This window comes from Aulonocara sp. 'chitande type north' Nkhata Bay, linkage group LG2, assembly GCF_057382095.1.
Source record: "Aulonocara sp. 'chitande type north' Nkhata Bay isolate Kocher_YH1m ecotype deep benthic linkage group LG2, A_spYH_male_GT1.1, whole genome shotgun sequence".
NCBI lineage: Eukaryota > Metazoa > Chordata > Actinopteri > Cichliformes > Cichlidae > Aulonocara > Aulonocara sp. 'chitande type north' Nkhata Bay.
In genome coordinates, this window is record NC_141345.1 from 37,206,906 (window position 1) to 37,225,938 (window position 19,033).

At 44.5% G+C, this 19,033-nt stretch overlaps 1 protein-coding gene across 3 annotated transcripts; it reads left to right on the forward strand.

The window, feature by feature from the left end:
* The first annotated feature begins 200 nt into the window (after positions 1-200).
* Positions 201-14,278, forward strand: immt (inner membrane protein, mitochondrial (mitofilin)). 3 transcript variants are annotated; one of them, XM_086261827.1, is made up of 15 exons: positions 201-369; positions 1,933-2,000; positions 3,192-3,381; positions 3,765-3,891; positions 5,184-5,204; positions 5,487-5,579; positions 7,419-7,556; positions 7,718-7,851; positions 9,165-9,268; positions 9,569-9,704; positions 10,379-10,508; positions 11,509-11,732; positions 11,824-11,955; positions 12,883-13,012; positions 13,272-14,278. In XM_086261827.1, the coding sequence occupies exons 1-15, from the start codon at positions 328-330 to the stop codon at positions 13,877-13,879; spliced, it is 2,277 nt and encodes a 758-aa protein (XP_086117953.1). In that variant the 5' UTR covers positions 201-327; the 3' UTR covers positions 13,880-14,278. The 3 variants fall into 3 exon arrangements, with proteins under 3 accessions (XP_086117953.1, XP_086117964.1, XP_086117973.1); XM_086261838.1 differs by having other exon boundaries at positions 3,195-3,381; XM_086261847.1 differs by lacking the exon at positions 5,184-5,204.
* The last annotated feature ends 4,755 nt before the right edge of the window (positions 14,279-19,033 follow it).

Sequence of the window (19,033 nt, forward strand, 5' to 3'; positions counted from 1 at the left end):
AGTATAGATAACCAGAACTGCCCGGCACTGGTGAGAATCTGTTTAGCTTAGTTTAGGAGCGCTGGGGAAATAAGGATCGAGGCTTGGACGAAGGTGGACAAACTGATTTGTGTGCTCTTATAAATCTATGTGTGGGACATCAAAAAAGATGGAAGAATGACGGGAACAACATAAGGGGGCGCTGTTGTGCACGCAAACGTTTAATCCACGCAAAGTACTGAGGAGAAGAAGAGTGCGCGAGAAGACGAAGAAGAGCAGCAAAGAATTTATCTGTTTCTGTGCAGGTCAATTTATTTACGAACTCAGAAACCAAAGCAGGAGAAGACCATGCTGAGAGCGTGTCTGAGAGGGGCTAATGCTACCGCCCGGGTAAGCCTGCTGCCTGCTCCGCAGCCGCGGGCTAACGTTAGCGTGTTGTCATTCAGTGACCCAGAGCCTGCTTCAAGGTGCCACAGTGAATTTACTAGTTCGGGCTGTTAACTCTTCGGTGCTGTCGAGCGCTGTATTTGATGCCATGCAATTGGTTGTGGACGCTGTCAGAACAGCGCAGCATGCTAACGTTAGCCGGGTTTCTTCCGGTGACAGATGGATAATGGCGTTTTAAGCATAACCAAGCTAACGAGTTTGGCTAAGTTTGAGCGGAGAGGTCATCATGGCAAAAACCAAAACTTGTCTGTTTGACCTTTTATCGGCCACAGGTTTGATACCAGCTAACCGGAGCAGTATTTTATGCTACTAGCGGCACTAGCCTTTAAACGCGTTTGCACGTAGACGTGGTATTTATAATGAATCAGAACAAACGCTGCAGGTTGTCTTCGTAAAATCCACAAATACTAACGCATGATGTGCGTTCTCGAAAACTTTATGTTCTGTTTCTGGGATTAAGTGTGCAGCCAGACTTCTGTACAGTGACAGAAAGGTGGCTCTCACCTGTTAAAGTGGGCCGGAATAAGTTCGACATCCCTGGGCTACAGCATCACACTGTTGCACCTCGGCTCTTCTTTCCACGGGACACGGAAACATGTTCGTCTCTGCCGGACTCAGCTTGGATGTGTTCGCCATGTACCTGAATCTGTATTTACAAAATAAGAATGCAGTTTACTGCTCAGAAATCATGCTTTGTACTTCATTTGCTGATCTGTTTTAAATGGTAAATCAACAGTTTTGCTTATTGTTGTTTAGATTTAATGACGACAAATTAATTATTTTTATGATTTAACAGCAAGTGAAAAACTACTAAAACCCATATATTACTTACGCTACAGTTAATGGGCAAGCTCGTGTGTGACGTGAATATCATGAAATTTAAAATCATCAAATGCTGATTAGCTGGTTGTGATCGACCTGTCGGTATAGCACTGCGCCTCTGCGGGCGGTCTACCCTTCCAGCTCGGCTGCTCTGCGCAGTATCTTAGCTGTTCCTGGGACTGCGCTCTGCGCTCTTTCAGTCCAGTCCTTGTTTATGTTGGCACACCCACCCCTGTCTGTTTCTCCTCTAAATCAGTGGTTTCTTGACTGCCACCTTCCCTCTGAAAAATTCAATTGATGAAGCTGTCCTGAAACTAACCCGTGTCCATCCAAGCAGTGTGGCACCGTCCTGACAGAGAATGAAACCTCTGTTTCTGAAGGCTATTTAATGTAATTACAAGAAAGCATGGCTCAGAGTGCTCAGGCTGTTTTGAAGAGTAAAGGTGTTCAGACAAAGTACTGATTTTCAGGCTTGTTAGAATTGCACAAAGTCTGTTTTTACCTTATGAACAGCATCTCTGCACCTAATTCCCCAATTTTTTATATGACGATAAGGAAAACATTGTGTAGTCTGTTGCTTGCACTGAAATTTGTTGCTCTGTGCTTGCTGTGAATGTGTGCCCGTTCTGGATCTGTGTGACATGGATTTCTTTTCACTGCCACACTTTCCTCACCACTTTCCAGAAGAACTACAGGAGAATCCCTCTTACCAGTCTGCAGCAGTGTCGGCACTACACAGCAGGAGAGAGCAGGTAATCAGAATACTTTATTAATCCCGAAGGAAATTAGGGTTACAGCAGGCAGCACGCTAATGGCGCATGCGCACTTACAAAGGAACCTTCTGACCAACTTTACACAAACATCACATTGGGGAGACATGTCAGAAAGGTCGGCTGATAGGAAAAAACAACGAAAATACATAACATGAGGTGAGAGGAGGAGAAAAAAACTCCACTCAGACTGAGCTCCTAGTGGGAGAACAGTTTGATAACAGAAAAAACACCTCAGCACAAAAGCACATGACTATCAATACACCATAGAAACACGAGACAAGCAACAGGGGCGGGTAAAGGGTAAGAGAGAGCCGGCGTAGGCAGCGCATCCAGCCAACCCAGGTGGCCTTGCATGGAATGGGGGGAACAGTCTAAACACAGTCGTTATCAGGGTGTGTTGTTCAGCTCCAGCCTTGAGGCCGCAGCTGGCGCCGAAGGGGTCTCCGCATGAAGTGATGGTGCTTTTTACTTTAGTGCGAACAGCTCATATGAATTTCAAAGCTGTTCTACAGTCCAACACTGGTCTCTCAATCTCCCGTTGGAGAGCCGCGAGCTTTCTACGATGTTATCAAACTTACGTTCGTGATGTTGTCGTTCTTTTTGCGCAAAGAGCAGGTTCTGAGAACTCACGACCACAGTGCACTTCCCCAAGATGTGATCGAATTTGCGCTCAAAGGTGTTGTTCGAGCGAGCCCCTCCAGATGTAATCCAGTTTTTCACTCAGAGCTCTTGTTCTGAGTGTTCACGGCAGCCGTGCGTTCTCCAAGATCTTCTCCGTGCTGACTCAATGAGCCCATTCACACACCAACACACACAGTACACTAATGAATTGTTTAGGACTAGCACATGGGCTTCAGCTGTCTTCTTAAGGGCCTCTCACATGGATGCGACATGTGCTGTGCCTGCCACCAAAATCTGTGTCCCGCTGGCCGCTGCGCTCTGGCTCCATGTTTACATGCGACTGCTCCCTGTCGTTTCAAAACACGGATCTCTCATCCTCAAGAGAAGATCTTCAGTGCTATCGTAGTGAAGAGCGTGCCGCTTCTACAGCATCGCTTTCCTCCTGAGATCACTATATGCAAGTCGGCTGAACTAGGATACACACAGAGTGCAAAGGCTGTTAGCGAGACTGTCCATTCATTCATGTCTGCTTGTCCTTTTTCATTTCAGTAGTGCTTCCAAAGTGGTTGTTGCCGGCTTGCTGACAGTAAGTGGTGGCATTGGAGGGACCGTACTCTACGCCAAATGGGACCATAAGTTCAGAGCAGCGGTTGAGAAGAACGTCCCGTACTCAGACTGGCTGCTGGGTTTGGCTTTGGGACCCGCTGCCCAAGATCCTGGCCTCCCCATAAAGAAACGGGTACGGTGCTCAGCTCATCCTAGTCATAGTTACAGGACACAAAGTTTGTTTGTGTTTCACCGTCAGTTCAGAAGAATTGAAGTCGAGCATTTTTTCTTTTACTGGCTCTCCATGTGTGAGTGTCTGGTCTCTGATGGTTTAAGGAGGATTCACTGTACGTTACAATGGCTTTTCAAATGATCAGACTGCATTGAAGCCCCATACCTCCACCCCCATACCTCCACCCCCCCAGTGTGTGTCTGTTAAAATTCGACTCAGAATTGGTGATATCAGCTAATAAACTTCCACACAATACAATCTAAATATTTGTATAGAAAGAATAACCACGTTTTTAGAACCACACTGTAATAACGTATGCTTCGATTTAAATGGTTGCTGTTAAGGTGGAGTTGGCCCAGCCGCCCTCTATGATAGAAAAACAAGCGAAGAAGTCGGCGAAGAAGGAGGGAGCCGAGGGTCCGGTCAAAGACTCCAGCCCCGCCCCCAGTCAGCCTGCACAGAGCCTAGAGGGTAAGTGTCATTATAACTCATGGCTTCATGTTGCCATCTGCCTTTTATCATGTGCTCTGATTCTATCAGCTTTATTTCTATTTCCGTTTTGTTATAGTTCGTTCACAGTAGTCGGGTGGAGCGCCCACAGTTTCATTGCATCTGTGCAGTGACAGTAAGGGGCTGTTGTGTTTGTACACCACCACAGTGGGTTTGAACTCAGCCAAGATGTGATTCCAGCGCAGCTTCATTTCAAGGATTCTAACACTAGTATTGGATTATTGAGTTATACATTATAGACACTTGTATATCTAATAAACCACTTTCAGAGACAAAGTTTGTAAGGACTCCATTACAAATGAAACAGATAAAGTTGGACTTGTGTTTGGTTTGTTTTTCTGGAATTTGCAGTAAGCGCTCCAAAGTGATGTTGGTACAGTGAGTGAGGCCAGCGTTACGCTGAAAACCCAACAGATGTATGAGAGAGCTGGCAACAACCGTAGGAGAGGCCGAGTCAGTAATCTGGTAAATTCTTTAAAAGAAGAAATGCACTTGCGACCTCAGCGACACTGAGAAGCCTGTAGGACAGAGGGATTAAAGTGAGTAATCGCAAAAGTCCTTCCTTGGTTAGGGGACACCCTGTGCAACATTTAGCAAATTCAAGAACACCCTGGAAGAGGTAGACTGTCAAAACGTAGTGGGAGAGCATTTTACCCACTTTAACACGCTGAAGATGCTGCGTCCACATTTCTTTACCTGGACGACTGAGCGTGCAAGAAAATCTAGCGACACCTCATAATGCATGTAAAGGAATGTGCTGTACGAGGTCACTATTTTTGCTGACATTGTAACTGCTGATTGAAATGGCACCAGGAATCTGTGATAGTATAAAGTTGGTCACCTGACTCTTGTAGAGCACGCTTTCAGTTGCAAAACCAAAGGTGGCGTTTTGTGACGTCCGTGGATTCTACATTAAAGGCAGCGATGGACTTGGAAGGATTTTCAGTTTGATTTAAAATCCACTGTGATGGTGTTCAAAGGATGCAGTTGTTTCATGAAAGTGTTCACCAGAGTCAGCCTGATCATCAGCCATCTCGACAGTGCCGTAATATCATTATTTACATTATGAAGTTAATATTATTTTAATTCAAGTTCATTCAAATCAGCCTCACTTGTAAATGTCTCTGGGACAAGCCAACGTTTAATATCTGCTGATGCAAACTCTCCACTCTGGGGGGGCGGTGTGCTCTGTTAGCTGCTAGCTCCACCCGTTCTTCTTTGAGATGTTTGTAAATGTGCGCTCTGTTGTTTAGCCCCAGCAGAAGCCTCTCAGGGTAAGCTGTCTTCTCCTATACTCTCCTGTTGTTGCTCTGCTCCCGTGTGAAATTTCATTTTGCACTGCTATTAGGCTTCTTAGTTTGTAGCAGCCATTGTATCTTTGATAGCTTTAAAGCCATTATGCTGCCATAAATACTACCTCACTGTAGCTGAAGCTGAAGTGATGATGAAACCAGTAGATGGATGGTCTTTACTATGTGTATGAGTGGCTTTGCGCGTGGTGACACACATGGAAGCTCCTGAGCGGCTCTTGCCTTCTGTATTTGTGTCCCATTTAGAGGCCTCAGCAGAGGCGACTCATATCATCTCAGCCATCGGTGAGGTCCCATCAGTCCCTGCTCCATGTGACACAGAGGCACCAGCAGTCAAAGGTATCATCACTGAAACAGGACCTTGCTGTGAGGCTACAGTGCTAACCACTGCACGCTCTGCTGTCCTTCTTTATTGTCATTATGCAGCACAAAGCAAAATTCTGGGCGGCAGCTTAGAAGAGCCAGTATCTAAACCACAGACAAATCCACAGTGGGCACATGGTATATACGATTAAATCCTCTCCTTTGGGTGGAGCTCTGACTTGGTGTTGGCGCTCTGTGCAGTAGAGTACCACTTCCTGTTCCTGTTACAAGCACAGCAGTGTTTTAGCCAATTGAATTAAATATTGATATGTTATCTTTACGTGCTTTATGCAGAGTCTGTAGTCGACCGACCGTTCTCTCCTGCACTTTCCTGCTCAGATGTTCAGTTAGTCGGCTTCCTTTAGTAATAACGACTCTCGTAATACATGTAACCTGTAACTTCATCACAGTAGACGTCTTTCTGAAAGTGCAGCAACTACGTTTAAGAATATAATCCACCCACTGTTATCATCTTCAGTGCCCTGTACCAACACAGAGCAGCTATCTGAACGCTGCTCCAACAGAGGTCGATCATCTTGTTAATAATTTCACCTCCTCACTACGTACGACTCTGGATACTGTAGCTCCTGTGAAAACTAAGGTCTCTAATCAGAAGTACCTGACTCCGTGGTATAATTCTCAAACACTTTCTGAGTTAACTTCAATAATTACTTCCTCCAAACCATCAACGTGTCTTTTAGACCCCATTCCTACAAAACTGCTCAAAGAAGTCCTGCCATTAATTAATTCTTCGATCTTAAATATGATCAACCTATCTCTAATAATCAGCTATGTACCACAGGCCTTCAAGCTGGCTGTAGTTAAACCTTTACTCAAAAAGCATCTCTAGACCCAGCAGTCTTAGCTAATTATAGGCCAATCTCCAACCTTCCTTTATATCAAACATCCTTGAAAGAGTAGTTGTCAAACAGCTAACAGATCATCTGCAGAGGTTTATTTGAAGAGTTTCAGTCAGGTTTCAGAGCTCATCACAGCACAGAAACAGCTTTAGTGAAGGTTACAAATGATCTTCTTATGGCCTCTGACAGTGGACTCATCTCTGTGCTTGTCCTGCTAGACCTCAGTGCAGCGTTCGATACTGTTGATCATAATATCCTATTAGAGCGATTAGAACATGCTGTAGGTGTTACAGGTACTGCGCTGCAGTGGTTTGTATCATATCTATCTAATAGACTCCAGTTTGTGCATGTAAATGGAGAGTCCTCTTCACACACTGAGGTTAATTATGGAGTTCCACAGGGTTCAGTGCTAGGACCAATGCTGTTTACAGCTTACAAGCTTCCACAATAGAGGACGCTTTCTGTTGTGGATCTGTAGACGTTCACGATTAAATTCATAACGTTGAAACAAACAAAATAATAGTCATTTTAAAATGCAGCACACATGATTATTATGTTGGTCAGGATGATGGTAGTGATTAGCATTTGCACCTCACAGCAAGAAGGTTTGATTGTGCATCAAACCTGCTGGTCTCCATGAGTTCTCCATGTTGTGTGAAACATGGATGGAGACTAGTTAACTTGTGCAATAGCTCAGGTTGAGTAAGTAGTTACGGTAGTTTTCATTTAATGCCGGAGACAGAATATGAAGCAAGAAGCAAATCTGCACCAAAGTTGAAATGTTTTTAACATGCAGTGTCACTGAGGCATCTACATTTGCAAAGGTTTTGCAAAAACTTCATTCGTGTTGTGAACATACAATAATAGCACTTCATGTTCTTTCATGGCTGAAAGTCCAGCAGTCTCGAGGATTACTGGGGTTGTTTTAGGTCTGTGTTTGTGTTTTCTCTCGAAGAGTGCAATGAGTGCCATGAACACAAGGAGGCGACAGCGGTCCATCCTGCACCCACAGAACCAATGAAAGAGCGTCCAGTAGAAGAAGTGGCTGCTAGACTTGCTCAACAAGAGCAGGAGGAACAGGATATTTCAGCATGTAGGATGACACACACACACACACACACACACACACACACACACACACACACACACACACACACACACACACAAAGAGTGACGTCGTTGCATACTGACCACTTGAATAATGACGTGTCATTTTATAGACAGTAAATGTCTTCCTGTGTGATTGCTTTGCAGCGGTATCAGCCAGTCTTGAAGACTCACTGGCGAGCTCGGCCAAAGCTACTCTGCAGGCCATAGGAGCGCAAGAAGCAGCCCTGCAGGCTATCATGCAGCACACAGACAAACTGAAGGAGGCTATGGAAGCAGAGGTAAACAGCAAGCACTTCATAAGGAAGGCATGTGCCAACTTTTATGTTTTAATACCCCCAGCAAATGGGGACTGTGCTCAGCTGGTACTCCAAATGTAACATGAAGTACAAATCAGTGATTGTACTTTTGGAAAACCAAAACAGGCCACCGTGCCCTTTAGGGCCTTTTTTACCCCTCAGCTTGAAGGCGACGTTGGACACTGTCGGTCCATCTACTAAAAACCTGGGACGAGTTTGAGTCCTTGAACTTAGTCCAGTGTTCTGTGGTGAATGAGTTAACTCGAGAAGGAAGTCCCCCGGGGTTTTCATACAGTAGGTCAGTCTGCTGGGGGCTGAGGGGGAGCGTCCAGTACTTTTGTAAATGGACCGTCTGTGATGGACTGAATCTGAGCCAAAGGCCGCAGGCTGGAGGGAGAGTGACGGTGTGCTGGTGTGGCTGAAGGAAGCCTGTGATGTTCAGTTCAGATTGTTTTCAGTAGAGTACAGTAGAATCTCTGGGCACAGCTCTTTAGTGTTTCACAGCTCTGGTTTAGTCTGTTTGGTTTCTGTGTAACTCTTGTCGGGACAGATCTAACCACTAATGCAGGGACCACTTGCACACTTCATGCTTCCTTTTCTGTAGCACAGATACCTGCACGCCTCCTGTCCGCTAACCTCGGAGTATAAACTATAGATGAGTCTGTTGGTAAATCTAAAGAGCACAGATATTTATTTCAAAATGTAGGGAGTATAAGTAAAAATTAAATACTCAAGTAAAGTACACATACCTACTTCAATAGAGTAACAAAGTAATAGTATTACCTTACATTAAATGACTAATGGTAACATGTGCGCTGGTCAGGGAAACATTTCTAATAACTGCTAAACAGAATCTGATGGCAGTAAATGTTCAGTGTTGCTACTACAGCTGATGGTGAGGGTGGAGCTGCTGTCCGCCTGCCTGTCTGATGGATACTGTTGCGAATAAGTATCCATATGTTTCAATTCCACATGAATGTTTCTATGTATCTATTTGACATCCCCAGCTCACACCTGCAAACGCTCCATCGAGGCTGATGAATGAGGCAGGACTCCATCTTTGCCTCAAGCCCACATGTCCTGCAGACCACTGGACTGGGCTCGTCTGCATCGTCTCACAGCAGCGCTGTCACTGAAGACCTGCGTACTCTTGTTTTTAATCAGATACATTGCTTGCTGTGGCCTGTGTGGTCCACCCACCACAGCGCTGTATTAGTAATGTTTAAGCCACGGCTCACTGAATGGGAAGCGTCGCTGTTTTGCAGTAGATTTATCGAAGTTCTTCTTAAACTTAGGTTCTTCCTGAGGAGAAGTCAAACCAGTGGAAGGACCTGGAAGCTGCTCTTGCTGATAGAACCACGGCTTTGAACGATGCCAGAGCCGCTCTGTCGAAAGCCAAGTAACACAAACACACACACACAAACATACTTATTACAAACTTGAATGTGTGTGAAGAAGAATTCTTTCTTTTCCACTTAGCTTGAAAATCATAAATGTTCTTTCTTTAAATTGTGATTTCTCCTGCTTGGAGTAAAAGTGTTTCTTTAATTCTGATGACCAGTGTGGCACAAGGTTAATCTGAAAGATGTAATAATCACTCAGCTTTCAGGGCTGTGATGAGTGCAGCGTGCCGTGTACATCTCTGCCTAACTCAATTATTTTGGCAGTCTTCCTTATCAGCACATCTCTTTCCTTGCAGCGAGTCCTTGGACAGTCTCAGGTCAGTGATTGACGAGTCCAAAGGGCTGAAGATATCCTCTGTTCGCCCGCTGGTTTTAGCAGCAGAGGAGAATCTCCATAACATGGTTGTGGACTTGGACAAAATGGTCATGAAGGTAAAGTTTGTTTTCTTTTTTGGTGCATTGTGGACGACTACAGGAGATTAAAGTGACCTGTTTGCTTCCTTTCTGAGGCTCAAGTTCACATTTGCACCTCTCAGCTGTAAACTGAATGAAAGTGACAGCAGCACGTTAGCCTCTGTTGGCCAGTACCAAACATAAGAGCTACATTAGCATCAAAGCACAGTACTTTGTAAAATGGGCAAGAAAACTTGTGAGGAGGTGACTCAACCCAGCAGCAGCAGCTATATTTGCAGCTCCAGTCCATGTGATGGGAGCGCTACGTAGGCTCCTTCTATGCTGAGATATGACTGGATATAATACTGTATCACTACTTTGCACTGCTGGCAGCGCCTTGTTTCAGTAGATACACACTCATTTTAAAACAAGGATACAAAATGCCTTTGATTTTCCTCATTTCCTTACAAATGTTGCTGCCTGCAAGCTGTGAGTGTCGATAAAATGTTTCCTTTTCTCTGTCATCAGAAATATGATTATCATTTTGCCCACACCCTGTGAGCATGTGTGTGGTATGACCTATTAAACTCTAGTGACCAGCACTATGTGCAGTTAAAGTGTTGGCTGTGTTATCTTCACCACTGTCATGATTATTAACTCGTCCTTTTCTATTCACACCTCTCTGTTCTGCTAACAAATGTTACCAACTAAAGGTTCAGTCTGCAGAGTCAGAGGCTAAGATCGTCTCCCAGTACAGTGAACTGGTTAACGAAGCCAAACGACAGTTTCAAAGGGAAGTCAGCAGTCTCACTCCAGAGATCCAGGCCAACTGGAAAGGGCTCAGTAAGAGCACGCATACACACTCAAACACGTGTCTTTACACACACAAAGTTTGATTCGATTTGTTCAGCTGGACATTGTGTTTTCATCGGTCGCTAATCGGACTAACGATGGGCCTGAGGTCAGTTTCATGAGTGTTAATATGGAAACTGTCATGTGTAGTGATGAATGGCCATGAGTACGATTCACAGAGTTGGTGGAAGGGCTGCAGTCACAGCATTGTAAGACGGTGACAGATGTACCTTTAAGCACCTGCTCGACTCCCAGATGGTCGACGTGCACGTGCAGCCTCAGGCCTCTAACCACAGAGATGTTACGTGTAGCCTGCTAGCCATAGCTGGTGTCTGGGATGGATGAATAAAGACAGGTCTCTAACATCAGCGCAGTGTTATTAGTCGTGATCTGTAGCCTCAGTTCATGTTATTGTGTGGCTGAAGCTGTCTTTCATGCCGCCGCCTTCACCCTCTCCCAGCTGGTACGATAATAAACAGAGCGAGGCATGTCCTGAAGAACAGAATCAGCTGTCTGGGATTTACTTTCCCAGATTATTAAGCATGCATTAGGACACTCATTGTGTTGCTGACATGGATGACAGTACAGTGAAAGAATGTGACAACGTTTCCCCTCTGAGGAGCAATATTTAGGTTTCCATACTGATGTTGAGGTTTTAGAGCGACGTTCAGTGTCTGTGGCTACAGCAACACATGATTAGTGTTTCAGTACTAATAACATCAGTATAACCTGTATCATTCGTGACAGGCACGTCAAATAGAATCGGATCACAATCTAATATGTTGTTTAAGCTCTGTGCGTCTTTTGTTAGCTAACGTTTGGTGGCTCTAAGTCCACCGTCTGAACATCCACGGGGTTTTTGAAATGTGCATTTACAGTCAAAACCTCACGTTCTTGCATGTCACCGTAACTCTTAGTTACTTTCATACATTCAAAACTATGTGCTGATCAGGAAGTACGTTTTCAATGATAACTTGTTTTTGTGTGTTAGCTGGTAAACTGTCCACAGACGACCTCAACGCTCTGATCGCCCATGCACATCGTCGCATTGACCAGTTGAACCGAGAGCTGGCTGAGCAGAAGATCAGAGAGAAGATCCACATTGATGCAGCGTTGGAGCAACAGAAACTCGAGGACCAGAAAGCTCTGGACAACGCTGTCAACACTGCCCTGCAACATGTCAAAGAAGATGCCCGGCTGGACCAGGAGAGGAAGGTGCAGGAAAAAATATCTTTAGATTGTTCTGGTTTTTCAGTTAACGTGAGCGTATCTAAAACGTGTTACGATTTCCTCTGTGTGTACGCAGCTGGCTGAGTTAAGAGAAGTGATGGAGGCAGAGATGAGGACTCAGCTGCGGCGGCAGGCAGCAGCTCACACAGACCACGTCCAAGATGTGCTCAAAGTCCAGGAGCACGAGCTGAAAGCTGAGGCTGAGCAGGTGATCTCTCTACCCCAGAGTCTGCTTACACATCAGAAATGAGTACTTACAGGACACTAGTGGCTCTGAGTTGCCAGGTTTGGAGCGTCTAAGCAACCAGAGTAAACACAAAATATATACTGAATAAAACGTGGTCTGCTTGGTTAAGTTACTTAATCCATAAAACCAGCTTGCACTGGCTGTCTGACAAACATCCTACAGAAAGTTTGCTAATAGATGTTAACAGTGGCACAAAATGCTAAAAGTAAAAACAGTCAAGAAGATGTTTGAACTGTCTCAAAGTAAAACAGCTCTTTGTGTCATTGTTGCCATAAACTATTATTAATACAAAGAATCCAAACTCTGCTTCACCTCACATTTGAATTGTAATGAATGTATTTGGTTGAAAACCCTCTTTGTTTCTCCTCACGTCCTGTTTCTCGCATCGTTCTTCATATCTGAGTAAACTGATCTTTTCTCTTGTACCTTGAGCTCAGCTGATAATTGTTGAGCTGTTAGAAACATTAAGTGCATTTGAAAGGACTTGGCACTTACAAGAAGGGTCACTTCCTTCATGCTGCAACACTACCATGACCACAGCTTACTGACATCTGCAGCAAAGATGCTGCTCTGGATCATTTCTTTATTTTCAAACCTTCTGTCTTCAGTAAACGTGTTAAACTGTTTTGTGTTTACTCTGATGGCCTTTGCTTTGTTGGAGGTCTGTGATATAGCGTAGGATAAAATAAACATGCTGCTGTATACGGGAAGCTGACAGCTTGTGTTCTGCCATATCTTAAGCTTTTTTCCACTAATATCCTGTAAAGGGGGCGTGGCCAAGACACCTGAGACGAGTCAGGCTGCAGCAGCGTACTCTGTTCCTGCGAGTTGCACGCTGTGTGCTTTTCATCCTTCAGCCCTTCAGAGCTATGCTTTGGTTGTGTTCAGGTACTGAGCAGTAAGATGCTGGAACAGGAGACTCGCTACCGTCAGCTGACCCAGGAACAGCTCGACAACTTCACTTTGGACATGAACACAGCCTACGCGAGGCTGAAGGGGGTGGAAGAAGCTATAGACAGTAAGAGATACACGCATCCAAAAAAGCAAAGAAATAGCACTGAGTGATTAGTCGGGTAGGTTGTTATCTGGAGTGCTGCAGAGGAGTACCACATGTAGGAATGATGATGTGTGTAGATGAATGTTGGAATAGTTGGATCATTTTTTTCCTGTGATATTAAAAGTCAGGTTCTGGTGTGCAAAGGGACTGGATGTCCACGTGCACACAGACACGTTCTTTTCCACTCGGTCATGTAAATCTCTTTGTCTTTTGAACACAGGCCACGTGGTAGCAGAGGACGAGGCTCGTAAGGCCCACCAGCTGTGGCTCTCTGTGGAGGCTCTCAGTTACTCCCTAAAGACTGCTGAAGCCGACGTGCCCACTGTGCCTCTGGAGAACGCCGCTCAGGCTGTTCGCGACAGCTGCCGAGACAACGACTTTGCCTTGGCGCTGGCGTCGGCTCTTCCAGAGAAATCCCTGCAGCGAGGCGTGTACAGCGAGGCCTCTCTCCGTGCCCGTTTCAACTCCTTGCGATCGCTGGCCCGCCGCGTCGCTCTCATCGATGAATCTCGTAACTCCTTGTATCAGTATTTCTTGTCCTACCTTCAAGCTGCACTGCTGTTTGAGAAGAGTCAGGAAGCTCCGCCCAGCCAGCTGAGCTCTGAGGATTTAGATCCATTCAAGCTTCTGTCATATGCTAGCTACTGCTTAGAGCACGGGGACCTGGAGCTAGCAGCTAAACTGGTGAACCAGCTGAGAGGAGAGGCCAGGAGAGTGGTGGAGGACTGGCTTATTGAAGCCAGACTCACACTGGAAACTAGGCAGGTAGTGAATCTGCTGTCTGCTTACGCAAATGCTGTGGGTTTGGGTACCACACAGGCGCCGTAGGTTGCCACAGCAACCGTTAAGGGAAAAAATCTGCTAAAAGTCTTTTTTTCCAAGAAGTATCAAAGTTCCCGAGTGTAGCTGGAAGTGGCTCAGGAGGAGCTTCAGCCTGAATCCTTTGTGCAGGGAAGCATCGGCAGTCTGCAGCACAGAAAGATGGTTTCTTCCTTTTAAGTTACCTGAACCACATAAATGTATTCCTCTGAAAGCACTAATTCACTGTGGCCACTTATTTATATGATACATTCAATGCACTTCTTAGCTTAGTCTTATCAATTCAGACTGCAGGTTTGGCCCAGCTATTCGTCTCCAGCCCGTGTGTTATGGAACCGTCATCCTACGAATTACAGTTGGATGTTTGTGAATACTGCACATGTTAAATAAATCCTGGAAAAAAGAAAACGCTGTATTTCATTTCGTTGTTCTTGTCATAGGGACTACGGTTTAAAATGAGAGCTCTCATGCAGACGTTTGCATCGCTGCGAGTGTTGTCCCCACACATGGACAGTTTACCTCTGTGCTCCACCACGGTAGAGTTTACATCTAATAATGAAGGCGAGACTTTCATTGTGGTGGTGCAGTTTCTACCTGAGCACTCCAAACACCTTTCCCATGAGTTTTCTGCATAGGTGCTTTCTCTCTCCACACACAGCTCAAGTGTATTTGGCATGTAGACTGGAGCAGGGGTCGAACCACCAACCTTCTGGTTAGTAGGAGAGCTGCGCTGCCTGCTGTGCTGCAGCCAACCCTTCGTAGTAACTTTATAAGTGGTCTTGAGCAACATGTCTCCAGGATTTCAGCGGCCTTTCAAAGTTTAATTTTCTTTTTTTGGCCATCGGTGCTTTTTCAATGATAACGTGAGAACAAAGCCACACTCGACTTCAGGAGGAGGAAGGAGGAAGTCTGAGCTGCAGCAACAGGAAGTGCGTGGGAAGAGTGTCCAGCTTCAAGTTCCTGGGTGTGCACATAGACACACTCAGAGAAATGGAGCTCAAAGTCCTCTGAGGTTTTAAAGAGGGGGAGGGGGGTAGTTACAGTCAGTAGCACAGGAACAGAGCGGGAGGGAGAGAGAGAGGCAGGGACAACAACGTCACATTAGAAAGGTATAGTAATCACCCACAACTATTTTCAGTTACAGATGATAAAGGATTCAGGAAAAAATGGAATCGTCTGGTATTCAGAGAAAATATTACGCGTTTCTTATTGAGGTGAAAAGGAGCAGTTTGTCCCGGACTTCAGCTACAATGAAAAAGACACGAAGCTGGAGTTTTTCTGTCTTTGCTGCACAGCTGCCTCTTCTCTCATCCTCTGAAGCTAAAGGAAAGCTTGCCATCAAAGCTAGTTCATCGACTTGCTGAAGAAAGATCATACCATTTAAAGAAATCAAGGTGGTTCAAAACATTTACACAGTATTCAAATAGTAATGTTACAAAGAAAAACTTTGTGTGCCTATAACACAACCAGAGGTGTAGTGCTGGCAGAATGCTGCACCACTTTGGGGGTTTTTCTTGTGGTTTTTCTCCAAGACAGGATTTATAATATTCAGTTAGTGTGGCTATTTTGTGCAGGAAGACATAATGAATGCTCAAAGTGATCGTCATGATATCAGATTTAATAACAATCTGTGCCAAGACAAACCCTCCTGTGGCCTCAAACAGATACTGTCGGGTTATAGAAACAGGCACAGAGTCTGTTTCACTGCAGTCAAGCCGGCCCTCACTTTTTGAATGTTGTTCCAGTATTAAACTCACACATTTAGTCCGTCACTAATGATATGACTAACAAACTAGTTCATGCATTTATTACTTCCAGGCTGGACGACTGTGATTCATTATTATCAGGAAGTCCTAAAAACTCCCTGAAAAGCCTTCAGCTAATCCAAAATGCTGCAGCAAGAGTCCTGACAGGGACTAGAAAGAGAGAGCAGATTTCTCCTGTTTTGGCTTCCTGTTAAATCCAGGATTCAAAATCCTGCTCCTCACATACAAGGTCTTAAATAATCAGGCCCCATCTGATCTTAATGACCTTGTAGTACCATATCACCCTATTAGAGCACTTCGCTCTCGCTCTGCAGGCCTACTTGTTGTTCCTAGAGTATTTAAAAGTAGAATGGGAGGGAGAGCCTTCAGTTTTCAGGCCCCTCTTCTGTGGAACCAGCTTCCAGTTTGGATTCAGGAGACAGACACTATCTCTACTTTCAAGATTAGGCTTCAAACTTTCCTTTTTGCTAAAGCATATAGTTAGGGCTGGACCAGGTGACCCTGAATCCTCCCTTAGTTATGCTGCAATAGACATAGGCTGCCGGGGATTCCCATGATGCACTGGGTGTTTCTTCTTCACTCACTATGTGCTAATAGACCTCTCTGCACTCAATCACACTTGTTATTAATCTCTGGCTCTCTTCCACAGAAATTTAAAAGAGAAGGAAAATAAGTGTAATGGACTTATTAAGAGGAAAAATCAGAGAACAGTCATGAAGTTTCTTCTACAACATGTGAGTTGGAGCACAAGGTTGTCAAACATCATGTCTAAAAATGGCAGCAAAGTTTCAAGCACCTATGCGCTTCTATATCCTGGTAGCCACATTTTGCACTGAGCCACTAATGAGCTGAAGGTAAAAGGAAGATAAACCAAAGTCCTGACACAGACAATAAACCAATAGAAGTTTCTTCATCGTTTATAGATGACGAAGAACACTCATTTTGAACCACCCAAAGTGTGCACACAGTGTAGGAGGCCAGTGTTTCACGAGAACATCCCATACCAGGGAGCGCTGAGTGTTCGGCCACACTTGGGGGTGGCTGTGGTTCAGGAGATCGAAGGTTGGAGGTTTGGTCCCTGCTGCTCTGGTCTACAGTTTGCAGATCAGCTGCTCTCTGATGAATGAGTGTGAATGTTAGATTTGTGTAGAAAAAAGTGTTTGTATGAATGGGTGAATAAGAGATGTTGTGTAGAGAGCTTTGAGTGTAAAAACCTGCCGTGTAAGAGCCAGTTCATTTATTTAAGCTCTGAATGTTTGAGAGGATAATGTTACCATGCTGAACTGTTAACCATCGATTCAAGAAAAATAAAAAATTAAAGAACTTTTAGAAAAGCATTAAAAACACACGACTTCATTTTGGAGTAAAATAAAGTTTGAATGAATCCTGGAGGATTCAGGAGGCCACAGTTTAACACGTGCAGTTGTTGGTTCTGATTCTCATGTTCTTATCTTTTTGAGTTCATCATTCAATTATTCACAGTTTTAAAGGTGTACTTAGGGTTTAAATGATAAATAAAGTCTGGTCAGCGAGTTGGAAATAACACAAAATTCCCTCAAGTGGCTCGTTGCTCACTGCCACAGAAACTTTGTGCTGCAAGAAACAAATGTTACAAAAAACGGTTCAACCTGCCAATTAATGAGTTTCCTTTGGCACCCTGAGCTAGTTTGCAATGTGACTGCTGCATGTCAGAGCTTTGTACTGTATGTTTGTTCCAGATCACTCAGTGCATTTAGCTCTGACACTGTCCATCAGTTTGAAGATTAAATCAAATCAGTTTGACCGTGTGATAAATCCATCAGCAGCTTTCCGTCAGGATACCAAAGTAAACTCTGTCCTTTACACTGCTGCCACCGTGTGGGTCCAAACTCCTACTCCATTCATTGGAGGTGCTGAAATGTTTTGTGTCTTTTTATTTAATAGAAACAAGCTCCTACAAATAATCTTTGATTATTGCAGGCCTCTTTGTTAATGTGCATTGTACCTCTAAGCTCATGAGCCCACAGTTTGAACAGACACCAAATATTTAAATGGTTCAGAAAAGAAAGACTCTGATGCAACTAAGATTTGAATGTGTGGATGACGCCTCAGTTTAGGATTTGTATGGTATATTATATGATTAACCTGCTGTGGATGGACGATCACGGACGTGCTCTCGAGTGAAGTTTGGCCCATCGTCAGCATCTTTTCCCTGCAGTATGACTGCATTTGTCTCTGCCTCACAGTTTTATTGAGGCGATAAAACATTAATGCTCATCCTGCATCTTTGCTCTGCTAATGTGCTCATAGTATTATAACCATAACCATAGCTAGTCACCAGGTAGTGCACTATTATATGCTCTCTGCTCTTTATCCTCACGCCTCCCTGAGCTTGATTCTGTTGAAGGTTTCTTCCTGTCAAAGGGAGTTTTACACACCCCGGGGTCACCGGGTGCTTGTTCACTGCAGGCTGTGTGATTCTTTTGGTTTCTTTCACAGATTGTAGGGTCTTGGGGCATGTGCAGTCATGTCAAAGAGAGAAGAAACTCCAGTGCTGTGCATGAACAGGGATGGGTTACTGCTCTCAGCTTCTGTCAGCTGCACTAGCCTCCAGTTTTTGTCCCACCCATGATTTGGAGCAGCTCACCATAACATAGCAGGTTGGCCCCAAACTCTGCCTGCAAGAGTCCTTTTTAAAAAGGAGCTGAGGACTTTTAAATGGAGTTCAAGCACAGGTCAGCGAGGGAAGGCGATCATGCTCAGGCCTAATATGTCCCAAATCCTACTTAGGTGTTTATCAGCCATTATGCCAGGTCAGTCAAACACACGTCCACTAATCCCTCTTACTGGTTCCTGCTTTGGTGCCTACCAACCTGTCAGACCAGCCTGGAAGGAAAGTTTTGCATTTTGAAATAGAATAAATCTTTTCTGCCTGATAGTTTTTCTCATGCAGCCGTACATGAACCAGCTGCATGTCTCCTTCTCACATTCCTCGTCACTCTTGCAGCAGGTAAACATCATCAGCATGTTGCTGCTGCTGCCACCAGTGTGCTTTCCCACTCGTGCAGTATTGACCTGTTGGAATCCTGAGCTGAAGCCTTCACTTTCCACACAATCGAACACACAATCCTCTCGTGCTCTTAGTGCTTCGGTTTTCAAATTCCAACCAGCTCGGCACGGCTTTTATTCAAGTGGTTTCAATCGAGCTTCTCTACTGCAGATGATTGATCAGGTTTGACTAATTAAATATTTATAATGAGACCATAAACATATTTAAAAATGAGATGCGCATTTATTCACACAAAGCTTAGAACTCTATGAATAATAAGATAAACCATGTGTCATAAATCTAACACTTTACAATATGTAGAATAAATACATTTCAAGGGGCGTGCGCCAGTTTAACCCAGTTACAGTT

Bases quoted from the DNA above. Each gene is read 5' to 3' on its own strand.
- immt (XM_086261827.1), top strand. From the start codon at position 328: ATGCTGAGAGCGTGTCTGAGAGGGGCTAATGCTACCGCCCGG. The intron at 2,001-3,191 runs GTAATCAGAATA...TTTTCATTTCAG, and splicing joins TACACAGCAGGAGAGAGCAG to TAGTGCTTCCAAAGTGGTTG. The intron at 9,269-9,568 runs GTAACACAAACA...CTTTCCTTGCAG, and splicing joins GCCGCTCTGTCGAAAGCCAA to CGAGTCCTTGGACAGTCTCA.